Source organism: Lissotriton helveticus, chromosome 2_1 (assembly GCF_964261635.1).
Source record: "Lissotriton helveticus chromosome 2_1, aLisHel1.1, whole genome shotgun sequence".
In the NCBI taxonomy this organism is placed as follows: Eukaryota; Metazoa; Chordata; class Amphibia; order Caudata; family Salamandridae; genus Lissotriton; species Lissotriton helveticus.
This window is the reverse complement of record NC_136059.1, coordinates 21,623,253-21,637,065: the sequence shown is the minus strand read 5'-3', so window position 1 is coordinate 21,637,065 and position 13,813 is coordinate 21,623,253. Positions and strand designations below refer to the sequence as shown.

General features: G+C 49.2%; 1 protein-coding gene across 1 annotated transcript in view; it reads right to left on the bottom strand.

Moving 5' to 3' along the window:
* The window catches only part of LOC144817672 (uncharacterized), a 207,389-nt gene that overhangs the window by 117,805 nt on the left and 75,771 nt on the right, over positions 1 to 13,813 (bottom strand). The window contains exon 4 of the mRNA XM_078674402.1: positions 9,818 to 10,058. Coding sequence (XP_078530528.1) covers positions 9,818 to 10,058 — 241 coding nt within the window. The remainder of the gene's footprint in view (positions 1 to 9,817; positions 10,059 to 13,813) is intronic.

Sequence of the window (13,813 nt, the reverse complement as noted above, 5' to 3'; positions counted from 1 at the left end):
CGCCCAGCACCAGAACCCCTGGATCGCGCACCATCCACGAAGCCCGCATCCGGTAGGCTGCCAACACACTCATCGCACTCAACCACGGACGGCACCTCAGCTGCTACATGGCCGCCCCTAAGCGCACCCACGGCCCCTTCATCTGCCAGAACTGCAGCTTCTCCTCCATCAAAGATGCTGAGACACCCGCTACGACGAAACCCACCCAGCTCCGATGTATCCTGCTCAACACCCGCTCTGCACGCAAACATGCCATCGAGCTCTGGGACCTACTCGACACCACATCACCAGACATCGCCTTCCTGACCGAAACCTGTATGAACGAATCCTCCACTCCGGACATCGCAGTGGCCATCCCCAACGGATACAAGATCACCCGCAGAGACCGTACCAACGGAGTCGGAGGAGGAATCGCCATCATCCACAAGAACACCATCAAGGTCTCTACAAACACCGTCGACACCCTCAACATCGCCAAACACATGCACTTCCAGATCCATACGGACCCTAAGACCACCCTAAGAGGCACCATGGTCTACAGACCACCCGGACCCCGTCCCCAATTCTGCAACTCCATCGCTGACATCATCAGCACGCACGCACTGACCTCCACCGACTACATCCTCCTCAGCGACCTGAACTACCACCTGGAAAACAACGACGACAGCAACTCCTCCACCCTGATTGACAACCTCGCCACCCTCGGACTGAAACAGATCATCACAACATCGACCCACATCGCCATCCACACACTCGATGCCATCTTCTCCTCCAGCCCCCACGTTGCCTTCAGCCATGCTTCCGAACTCACCTGGACCGACCACCACTGCATACACTTCACCTTACGGAAACCCGTCACACATCACCGCACACTACAGATCCCCCGACGTCGCTGGGGCAAAGTCACCAAGGAACTACTACAAACACACCTCGCACTCAACCCACCGACCACCCCACCAACCCCGAGGAGGGGGTCCGCACCCTCAGACTCCGGATGGAAGACTGCGCCAACACCTTAGCCCCAATGAGACAGCACACCAACAGAGACATCAGCCAGAGAGCCAGATGGTTCACTCCGGAACTCCTAGCCTCCAAGCGCACCTGTCGGAAACTGGAAAACATCTGGCACAATGAGAAAACGCCCGACAGCCACGCAGTCCACAAAGATGCCATCCACAACCATCACCACCTCATCAGGACTACCAAGAGGGCCTCCTTCAAAGACCGCCTCGACAACAACGCACACAACAGCAAGGAGCTTTTCAACATCATGAAGGTACTCTCAAACCCCAGCTCCTGCACCAACGACATCCCGCCGTCACAAGCCCTGTGCGAAGCCCTCTCTGCCTTCTTCCACCGCAAGATCACCGACTTCCACGACAGCTTCAACCCTCGGATAAACCCTGCTGTCCCCACCACACTGGACCCACCAATCCCCGCTGACCACGACCTCCTCACGACTTGGACCAACGTGAACACCGAGGACACTATTAAAACAATGAGCACCATCCACTCAGGCGCCCCATCCGACTCTCTTCCCCACCACATCATCAACAAAACCGTTAAAGTAAATCAACTAGAGCTTCCGGGGACCGGTTTCTGGCATTGCAGCCGTCTTTGGCCCGGCTTGCTTGAATCTTGCTCTTGCTTGAATCTTGCCCTTGCTCACTGCACCATCAGGATTCAAGCAAGCCGGGCCGAAGACGGCTGCAATGCCAGAAACCGGTCCCCGGAAGCTTGTTTCCTTTCCAGTAAAGAATTGGCTTGGTAGTTTGGTCTGCCCTGTTCCCATGATGCACTGGGCCAGGGACAGACTAATTTGCATGTAGCCAGGTTCTGAACTGGGATGGTGCAGTGAGCTAAAAAACGGTGATGGATCAAGCCCTGATCTTTTGACTGGGTAGGAGTGTTCTGCTTAATTCAGATGCTCTGTCCATCACCACCCCCTTTTATGAATCGTTTTGGCCACTATAGGAGTGGAAGGGTATGCTCAGACATGAGTCCCTTGCTCACTGCACCATCAGGATTCAAGCAAGCCGGGCCGAAGACGGCTGCAATGCCAGAAACTGGTCCCCGGACGCTTGTTTCCTTTCTAGTAAAGAATTGGCTTGGTAGTTTGGTCTGCCCTGTTCCCATGATGCACTGGGCCAGGGAGAGACTAATTTGCATGTAGCCAGGTTCTGAACTGGGATGGTGCAGTGAGCTAAAAAACGGTGATGGATCAAGCCCTGATCTTTTGACTGGGTAGGAGTGTTCTGCTTAATTCAGATGCTCTGTCCATCACCACCCCCTTTTATGAATCGTTTTGGCCACTATAGGAGTGGAAGGGTATGCTCAGACATGAGTCCCTTGCTCACTGCACCATCAGGATTCAAGCAAGCCGGGCCGAAGACGGCTGCAATGCCAGAAACTGGTCCCCGGACGCTTGTTTCCTTTCCAGTAAAGAATTGGCTTGGTAGTTTGGTCTGCCCTGTTCCCATGATGCACTGGGCCAGGGACAGACTAATTTGCATGTAGCCAGGTTCTGAACTGAGATGGTGCAGTGAGCTAAAAAACGGTGATGGATCAAGCCATTTAGACACTTTAACAGCAGAGCCCTCCACTAATGCTAACATACCCCACCTCCCCGCCCCAAATTCGCCCACTAACTCCCCTCTCAACGCCTCGCCCATGGCCCACATCACGAACACTAACACCAAGACACCTCTCGACCTGATTCTATCCACCCTCCTACAACTCAAAGATGAGCTCCGCACCATCAAAGAGTTTCTTCACACACCTTCCAGACAACATCAACCCACAACGACCACCACCATATCCAACAAACGACGCACTCTCCCCACAGTCCCTCGCACTCAACGCTCTCCACACTAGCCCTCTATCCCCGTCCGCAACAACACCCACCGTCCCCGGCGTGCCCTTAACTCCCTGTCGGACCACGACTTATGCACCCTCCTCCGCTCTTTTGGCCCAGGACCGGTAAACACATAACCCCCACTCACCTCCCCATACCTACTATTCTCTCAAATCCCCTTAGGCACCCAACACTAAACATCAGAAGTTCTGTCCCAAACAACCTCAGAAGAGTCCCCCTATCGCTAGAACACTCGACCTCCCTTCTCACCCCCAGACTCAAATGCATCCTTCTCAACTGCAGATCGGCCCAGAGACACTCCTCCGACATTGCAGATCTCGTCACATCAATGGATCTTGACCTAGCCATATTGACGGAAACTTGGCTAACTGAAGCCTCCACGCCCATTATGGATATACTAGTTCCCCCCAATTACCACATCATCAGACTCGACAGGACCGTAAAGACGGGCGGGGGAATAGCATGCATTTTCAGGAGCAATCTATCCGTCACCAAAGTCACCTCCCCCTCCCTCACTTCCTGTGAACTCTTCTGCCTCGATATCTCCAGTGAGGGCAAACCAGTATGTGCTCTACACCTCATCTATCACCCGCCGGGGGACAACCTCATCTTCTCTCAAAAACTCATGGACACTATTACTTCCAACGCCGGTCGGCAGATCACTCAAATCTGCCTGGGTGACTTTAATCTCCACTGGAATGATCAGAAAGACGCAGTGGTGAATAGTCTTAAATCTTTCCTTAATGCGCTTGACCTCACCCAAATATGCAACAGCCCAACACATGATAAAGGTTCGATACTCGATCTTATCATCGCCAAAGAGGACTCTACCCAACTGGGGTCAATCCGACCCTGTGATTGGTCAGATCACCACATCATCACCTTCTTTATCAATGAAAAAATCAAACCCTCCCCGGCTCAACCCACCAAATGCAAGATCTGGAAAAGGGACATGAAGAATCTCAACCCTAACTCCCTACCTCCCCACATCTACAGGCTCCTCCTTCCCCCTGCTGGCGTCTCTGATGTTCAAACACTGACCGACCTCTACCTCGACTCTATGACCTCTATAATCAACGAAGCCGCCGCACTGCAACTAAAGAGAGTCTCCACCAAGAGCTCGAACCCCTGGTATGACGGCAGACTCAACGAAGACAGGCGCGCTATGCGATCGGCAGAGTGCACTTGGAGAACTGACCCCTCATCACTACATCGCAAAAAGCTTAAGAACAAGAGAAATGACTACTTTAGGAAAATCAAGCGTGCGAAATCTGACTTCTTTCGCCTCCAGCTTGACCAAGCGAAAAACCGACCAAGAAAATTGTTCGAACTAGTCAAAAGTCAAACAAAGCCGCAACCCTTGCAATCAAACAACCCAACAAGCGATATCCCACACAGTGAAGACTTTTCCGCCTTCTTCAAGCTAAAGACCGACAACATAAGAAATGATCTCCTCAATGACGTAAGCCAACACCCTTTTCACATCAGAATGTCTTACATTCAGCCAAAAAACAGCGCATCGTGGGCTTCCTTCGACATCTACTCTGAAGATGCAATACTCAGACTGCTCGGTACCTTGAAGCCCTCTAATCACCTCACAGACCCCCTGCCTGCTAACGCGGTAAAAGACTTCACCACCATGCTCCTCCCACTCTGGACTAAAATCATTAACAGCTCCCTTCAACAAGGTCTCATCCCTGACTCACTCAAGGTGGGGCAAGTCACGCCCATACTCAAGAAACCTACAGCTGACCCGTCTGACCTAAACAATTACCGTCCCATCACAAACATCCCCACCTTGGCCAAACTGCTGGAAAAATTTGTTCAACTTCAACTAACAAAACACATTGACAAGTTTGATCTCCTCAACCCTCATCAATCAGGCTTCCGAGCGAAACACAGCACGGAAACGGGCATGACTCACATAATTGATGACGCCCTCCAAATCCTTGATCGCAATGATTCATGCCTCCTCATCCTCCTCGACCTTTCATCAGCTTTTGACACGGTCAAACATGAGAACCTCCTTGAGCTGCTAAACACTAGAATGGGTTTGTCCGGGACTGTTCTCAAATGGTTCACTTCCTTCCTACATAACCGGTCTCAGAAGTTCAAGATCAACAATGTGTTGTCCTCGCCTGTGCCAGTCGACTTAGGCGTTCCACAAGGATCCTCCCTTTCACCCACACTGTTCAACCTCATCATGGAACCACTTGCCTCCTTGCTCCAAGCATCCAATGTATACTTCCATATGTATGCCAATGACACTCAACTCTACCTAAAGGTACAATCCCCGGATGATATCAAACTCCTGAACTACACTCTCATAAAGACCCAATCGTGGTTGGCCGACAACCACCTCAAACTAAATGCTCTGAAAACTGACCACCACCCAACTTTGGCTCAACCACTTAACAGCACTCAATGTCCGGCCCACCATCGTAGACTCCGCGAAATCCTTAGGTATCACACTTGACGCAAAGCTCAACATGCAACAGCACATTAGCAAAGCAACGAAAGGAGCTAATTTCCAAATCAACACATTGAGGAAGTTGAAACCCTTCCTCCCAGCCAAAGACTTCCAAAATGCAGTACAAGCCCTCGTCATCCCCCGCATAGACTATGGAATTGTGACCCTCAGTGGTCTCCCTCTAGCAACAACTGCACCCCTAAGAGCCTCCTTGAACGCGGCCGCGAGACTCATTACGGGCTCAAGAAAACACTCTCATATAACCCCTGACTTGAAATCTCTGAAATGGCTGCCCTTTGAAGCCAGAATACAACTGAAAATTGCTGTGATGACGCACGCGGCTGTACACCACAATGCACCTAACTACCTCACTCAAAAGCTAACTATATCAGGAGGGTCGAGATCCAATAGAAGTACAAAAAATCTACTCTTGAAACCTCGCAGATTCCGGAAGGAAAAAACATACAAACGCTCCTTCTCAGGAATGGCACCGAGGATCTGGAACGCACTCCCTCCCGAAACCAGGCTTATCTCCTCCACGGCCTTCTTTAAGAAAGAGGTGAAAGCCATCCTCATGGCTAAGTTCACCTGAACTTTAATGTCTGTTCCTCAGAGACTTTCGCGCCGCTTGGGTATTACTGGTTTCATGTTTGTCTAACGTTAAATAATGTCATATTTGCATGATCTAGATTTGTTTATTCCTCTTGTTTGCCACAAGTACATGATGGTCAGTCGATCCTGTTATGCTAGTCACTAAATATCTATTATTGGACTACTCATGTTAGCCTACTTTGTATCGAGGCCCCTTCCCCTTGCTCCCTGTAACTTTTAGATACTGGCATAAGCCATCCCTTTAGCATAAGTTCTCCTGATTTTTATCGTAGTTGTATGAAAGACTCAGTATCGTCTTATATTTTCGCTTATCTGATTGTTTACTGACATTTTATTAGAACATGACTGCTATCCGATCATGCTACTGAAGTTTATATTGCACCCAATATTATGTCGCGTCACCCTCATGCTATCGTCACCCCCTGTTTCTGTGAAGCGCTCTGATATCTGTAAAGATCTTGTTCACGCTATATAAAACTCTGAATAAAGCCCTGATCTTTTGACTGGTTAGGAGTGTTCTGCTTAATTCAGATGCTCTGTCCATCACCACCCCCTTTTATGAATCGTTTTGGCCACTATAGGAGTGGAAGGGTATGCTCAGACATGAGTCCCTTGCTCACTGCACCATCAGGATTCAAGCAAGCCGGGCCGAAGACGGCTGCAATGCCAGAAACCGGTCCCCGGAACCTTGTTTCCTTTCCAGTAAAGAATTGGCTTGGTAGTTTGGTCTGCCCTGTTCCCATGATGCACTGGGCCAGGGACAGACTAATTTGCATGTAGCCAGGTTCTGAACTGGGATGGTGCAGTGAGCTAAAAAACGGTGATGGATCAAGCCCTGATGTTTTGACTGGGTAGGAGTGTTCTGCTTAATTCAGATGCTCTGTCCATCACCACCCCCTTTTATGAATCGTTTTGGCCACTAAAGGAGTGGAAGGGTATGCTCAGACATGAGTCCCTTGCTCACTGCACCATCAGGATTCAAGCAAGCCGGGCCGAAGACGGCTGCAAAGCCAGAAACCGGTCCCCAGAAGCTTGTTTCCTTTCCAGTAAAGAATTGGCTTGGTAGTTTGGTCTGCCCTGTTCCCATGATGCACTGGGCCAGGGACAGACTAATTTGCATGTAGCCAGGTTCTGAACTGGGATGGTGCAGTGAGCTAAAAAACGGTGATGGATCAAGCCCTGATCTTTTGACTGGGTAGGAGTGTTCTGCTTAATTCAGATGCTCTGTCCATCACCACCCCCTTTTATGAATCGTTTTGGCCACTATAGGAGTGGAAGGGTATGCTCAGACATGAGTCCCTTGCTCACTGCACCATCAGGATTCAAGCAAGCCGGGCCGAAGACGGCTGCAATGCCAGAAACCTGTCCCCGGAAGCTTGTTTCCTTTCCAGTAAAGAATTGGCTTGGTAGTTTGGTCTGCCCTGTTCCCATGATGCACTGGGCCCGGACAGACTAATTTGCATGTAGCCAGGTTCTGAACTGGGATGGTGCAGTGAGCTAAAAAAACGGTGATGGATCAAGCCCTGATCTTTTGACTGGGTAGGAGTGTTCTGCTTAATTCAGATGCTCTGTCCATCACCACCCCCTTTTATGAATCGTTTTGGCCACTATAGGAGTGGAAGGGTATGCTCAGACATGAGTCCCTTGCTCAGTGCACCATCAGGATTCAAGCAAGCCGGGCCGAAGACGGCTGCAATGCCAGAAACCGGTCCCCGGAAGCTTGTTTCCTTTCCAGTAAAGAATTGGCTTGGTAGTTTGGTCTGCCTTGTTCCCATGATGCACTGGGCCAGGGACAGATTAATTTGCATGTAGCCAGGTTCTGAACTGGGATGGTGCAGTGAGCTAAAAACGGTGATGGATCAAGCCCTGATCTTTTGACTGGGTAGGAGTGTTCTGCTTAATTCAGATGCTCTGTCCATCACCACCCCCTTTTATGAATCGTTTTGGCCACTAAAGGAGTGGAAGGGTATGCTCAGACATGAGTCCCTTGCTCACTGCACCATCAGGATTCAAGCAAGCCGGGCCGAAGACGGCTGCAATGCCAGAAACCGGTCCCCGGAAGCTTGTTTCCTTTCCAGTAAAGAATTGGCTTGGTAGTTTGGTCTGCCCTGTTCCCATGATGCACTGGGCCAGGGACAGACTAATTTGCATGTAGCCAGGTTCTGAACTGGGATGGTGCAGTGAGCTAAAAAACGGTGATGGATCAAGCCCTGATCTTTTGACTGGGTGGAGTGTTCTGCTTAATTCAGATGCTCTGTCCATCACCACCCCCTTTTATGAATCGTTTTGGCCACTATAGGAGTGGAAGGGTATGCTCAGACATGAGTCCCTCACTGCACCATCAGGATTCAAGCAAGCCGGGCCGAAGACGGCTGCAATGCCAGAAACCGGTCCACGGAAGCTTCTTTCCTTTCCAGTAAAGAATTGGCTTGGTAGTTTGGTCTGCCCTGTTCCCATGATGCACTGGGCCAGGGACAGACTAATTTGCATGTAGCCAGGTTCTGAACTGGGATGGTGCAGTGAGCTAAAAAACGGTGATGGATCAAGCCCTGATCTTTTGACTGGGTAGGAGTGTTCTGCTTAATTCAGATGCTCGGTCCATCACCACCCCTTTTTATTAATCGTTTTGGCCACTATAGGAGTGGAAGGGTATGCTCAGACATGAGTCCCTTGCTCAATGCACTATCAGGATTCAAGCAAGCCGGGCCGAAGACGGCTGCAATGCTAGAAACCGGTCCCCGGAAGCTTGTTTCCTTTCCAGTAAAGAATTGGGTTGGTAGTTTGGTCTGCCCTGCTCCCATGATGCACTGGGCCAGGGACAGACTAAATTGCATGTAGCCAGGTTCTGAACTGGGATAGTGCAGTGAGCTAAAAAACGGTGATGGATCAAGCCCTGATCTTTTGACTGGGTAGGAGTGTTCTGCTTAACTCAGATGCTCGGTCCATCACCACCCCCTTTTATGAATCGTTTTGGCCACTATAGGAGTGGAAGGGTATGCTCAGACATGAGTCCCTTGCTCACTGCACCATCAGGATTCAAGCAAGCCGGGCCGAAGACGGCTGCAATGCTAGAAACCGGTCCCCGGAAGCTTGTTTCCTTTCCAGTAAAGAATTGGCTTGGTAGTTTGGTCTGCCCTGTTCCCATGATGCACTGGGCCAGCGACAGACTAATTTGCATGTAGCCAGGTTCTGAACTGGGATGGTGCAGTGAGCTAAAAAACGGTGATGGATCAAGCCCTGATCTTTTGACTGGGCAGAAGTGTTCTGCTTAATTCAGATGCTCTGTCCATCACCACCCCCTTTTATGAATCGTTTTGGCCACTATAGGAGTGGAAGGGTATGCTCAGACACGAGTCCCTTGCTCACTGCACCATCAGGATTCAAGCAAGCCGGGCTGAAGACGGCTGCAATGCCAGAAACCGGTCCCCGGAAGCTTGTTTCCTTTCCAGTAAAGAATTGGCTTGGTAGTTTGGTCTGCCCTGTTCCCATGATGCACTGGGCCAGGGACAGACTAATTTGCATATAGCCAGGTTCTGAACTGGGATGGTGCAGTGAGCTAAAAAACGGTGATGGATCAAGCCCTGATCTTTTGACTGGTTAGGAGTGTTCTGCTTAATTCAGATGCTCTGTCCATCACCACCCCCTTTTATGAACAATGTTTAATTAGGCAAAACTGTTCCTGTTGTTTCAAAAAGCCTCTTGTTTTTCAAAGGCATTTCATGTTAAAGCAACAATGTGGACAGGGAGAATTATTCAATACTGTCTACATTTTTATGGCATGAGGATTCTGGGAATTGTGTTAAGCTTTACAACACTGACATGTGGCTGTGTTCAATCACAGATACTATGTATAAACTTACCATAGTTGGGGCAGACGGGTGCCTCTCCTCCACGATTACACACCAGTTGTATCTGCGACCGATCCCAGTTGATCACACGGATATAGAATGTTGGATTGTCAATGCCGGTGTATTGGCGCCATAGATCTGGATTCGCGTAACAAGTACCTCCATCATGGCATCCAAATTTTACATACATGCGACTTATAATCTCTCGCTGCCCAGTCACAATGGTCTGACCGGGTCCAAGGACAGATTGACCCTAGGAGAGAAAGAGGAGGGTCAAGTACTGAATACTGATGCCTGTCACTGGTAGACAACATCGTTAGCACATCTCTTCCATCATGAAGTACACTTTGAATTCTGTTACTGCAGCACTTGTTACTGCAGTCTCTATCCATACCATGAATTTCTATTACCGTCATTGTAACATCTCCCCATCACTGAAGTCATTGACAAAATAGGTATTACGCTAACCTCTCCCCAACGCTGCTTTGGCTCGGTGTCTTAACAAATGACGACTTACAATTTAATGAGGAGCTCATGTAGCGTCTTTGTTTGCTTCACACTAGATCTTGTCAAGAGGACACATGAAGGAGTCTCCAGACAAGTGAGGTACTTGCAAAGAGCAGGAGTGTGAGGGAATTTTAGGTGAAACTGGGCTGATCTCCCTGATATGTAAATACAAAGTATGTGCCAGGATAGACCACCAGTATAAACATCCTGTTTCCAAAAGTCAGAGAGTTCAAGATGTCCACAATGGCTGTTCTAGGCCTGGTTCTGCAAAGGTCATGACCCTAGTATTACAATTGGAACAAATACCGAAAGATAGAACAAGGGCGCTCAAAGAAAGTTAGGGACACAGTAAAAATAGAGTGAACACCAAACAATGTGTAATGTAACCAAGAGTATTTCTCATCTAAGGTGTTCAAAATAGTGACAGCAAGAGATACATGTCCTACTTCCCCCAATGCATTGCTCCTCTTGCCTCTACACTCACTCCTTCACTGTCTCAGCCTAGCTGGAGTCTAGTGGTGTTGTCGCCATATACCATCGGTCATGTCCTCTATTGTTGGCATGCCTTCAACTCCAGTAACGGCTCGTGGAGAGAGTGCCGTGGGGGGCGGGGGGCGGCGGGGCGGAGGAGGAGGCAGGGTGGGGGTAGTAAACTCTGGCTCACGTCCGACCGGAGGAATGTAAGTAAATAAATCAAATGAATGCCATTGCGCGTGCTGAAACGCCAAATGCGTCCCCCACCGTGCAAATTTTTGGCTTCCTGAGTGGGATGCATTTGCCAAGGCTTGTTGGTGCTCTCTCCGGACACCGACCCCTCAGCACTCAACATCCTTTGTGGTACAGCTGGTATCCGGCTCCTGGTCATCCTCAGAGTCGTCTGGTCTCTGCAGCTGCAGAGTCAAGGTCATCGACATCATTCCTGAGGCCCCCGACATCGGAGGGCATTCATCTTCCAAGTCTCCTGGTCACTCCCGAGTGACAGACTCTGTCCCCTATGCATTCAGGTACTCTCCTCCAAGAATCCACATTTGGATTCCCAGGGACACTTCCTCCGCCACTTTCCTGAACTCCTCCATTAGTTTCGACTGCAGTTTCCCACATCAGTTCACCCCATGCACCCGGCTTCCCTGGTATAGGTAACGTGCATAGTAAGGTACCCATGAGTAGGGTGGCTCTCCAACCTTCTTTATTCCACGGAGTTTCTTCAGGTTCCACTGGGAAGGTTCCTTAATCTTTAAAAATCCAATGCAACTTACACATACAGTTGTACGTAGCTCGCGGTCGTGTTCCCACACTGCACGCCATGGGGTCCCTATCTACTTACCCTGGGTGGTTCCTTGTGTCCCCAGCGATTCTACGTCCTCTGGACATTGTCTTAACACAAGCTGTGGTTCTTATACTACTTTCTTAGTATATGGTTTGGTCCACCCCGGGTCCCCCTGTGTGTTAGTGCTACTTACTGTGATTTTTCTGTGCTTTGTGTTATATAAATACATATCTTTTATAAATACTTTGAGTTTTTTTTTTCACTTAATCTATACTATTAGATTGCATTCTGGTGAAACAAGCAGCTTTACACTCCGTCAAGACTAAGCCTTAAGGCTGCTCTCCACAGGCTACCACTTAGAGAGCTTTCTAAGGTTGCCTAAGACCTCTTAAATCACCATAAGGAATGTTTGGACTGGTGCAAGGAGCCCACTTACATTAGTGGACATCATATGCCAGGCCAGCTTCTCACACCTCCTCTATAGAAGCCTCTAGAGGGGGAGGATTGATTGTTGCCTTTAAAAGAGGAAGCATTTGGACCCTACTCTGTAAAATGAGCCTCTATTGGATGGGGACTGGAGCGCTCCCAAGGATTTTGCTACTTCAGTGTCCTTCTTCATTTTCTCGAAGGACTGGTGGACTAGAGGACCAAACAGATGTTCCTCGTCAAAGGGGGTGTTCATAATGGACTGTTGAACTTCCGGCTTTAACCCCGAGATTCTATGCCATGCATGCCTCCTAAGGAGAATGCTGGCATTGATCTCCCGAGCTGCGGTGTCAGCTGCATCTAAAGCACATCTGATTGAGAAGTTAGAGATGAGTTTCCCTTCTGCGACTAACTGCTGCATCTGGGAGATATTGGAGCAGTTGCTCCATCGCATCACAGTGTGCTAGCTAGTCGGCCCTGTGTGTTTGCAATGTGCCAGTGGCTAGCAGCTTGAACAGCTACTCGTTTTCCTGAGGCATCTATAAGTTTAGATTCTTTATCTGGGGGAGGTGCATACCCAGAATTTTGTGAATTCGCTTTTACGAGAAGTGGAAACTACTAGGGAGTCGAGAGGAAATTGTCCTTTAATGAATACAGAATCTGAAGGTGTAGGTTTATATTATTTATCTACTATTGGAGTTAAAATACGTGCTCTGACGGGGTCTTTAAAGATATCACTTGCATGCCACATGACGCCTTTAAGCATAGGGTGTGTTTGACTTGACATGTGTGTGGACTCGAGTGTTTCAAATAAAAAGTCCTCCTCTAATGACTCTTTATGTAAGGCCGTCCCATGATACTCTGCTGCTCTAGCAATAAGGAGTTGGTAAGCCATACTGTTGTCTGGTGGTGATGGCTTTGCAGGATAACGGTCGGGGTTATTGTCTACCGTAGGGTCAATGGTGTGGTCATTCCATGGGTCTACAGTCAAATGAGTGTCATCATCACCATGGTCTCTATCTCTAGCAGAAATGTGTCCAGTATAAGGATTAGTATAAATGTTTTTCTGCTTAGGATCCAATTTGGCCTTAAGAACATCTGAAATTGGTTCCGGAGGTTCGGAAACACAATCTATATATTTTGGCATCAAAAGGAACTTGTCTTTGGAATTAGAAGGTTTCGACTCTGAAGCGTGTTTTTGTTTCGGAGTGGAGAATTTGTCAGTGGAGCCTGAAGGTTTCGGATCCGAAAGTTGTTTCGTCGACTCGGTCCTGAGCTGGAAGACTTGACAGTTTATTACGGTGCCGAGCCGATAGGCGGGGTGTCAGAAATAGTGTCTCAATGCCGACCTTGGCCAGAAGGCAGAGGTGGTGCTGTAGTCGTATGTATTTTGGAAGAGGATTTAGGGGCAAGGGGTCTTCGGTACTCACGGCACCCTGTCCCAGAGACACATCTTCAAGCTCCAGATTGATCTCGAGCTCGTATTCAGACTCTGGAACGGAGAGTGCTTCTTCTTGTTCTCTGGCAGACGATTCGATCACCTCTTGCTCGGATTCTTCCTCGAAGATATCCGGAGTGTGTTGGATTCTTTGATGTTGCATCTCTCGACGTCCAGCCCGACGATCGCATAGAGTCTTCTTGGACAAACGAATTTCAAGCGTTGCAGTCTCCCTACTTGTGCTCCGGGGACAGGCACAAGTTACAAACTTGATGTAGGTCTGTCGAGGGCACTTGGGGTGGCACCCAGGACAGAATTGGAATGGAGTCCATTCCATCGGCAGTAGGGTGGGCCAACACGGCTAGGCGCA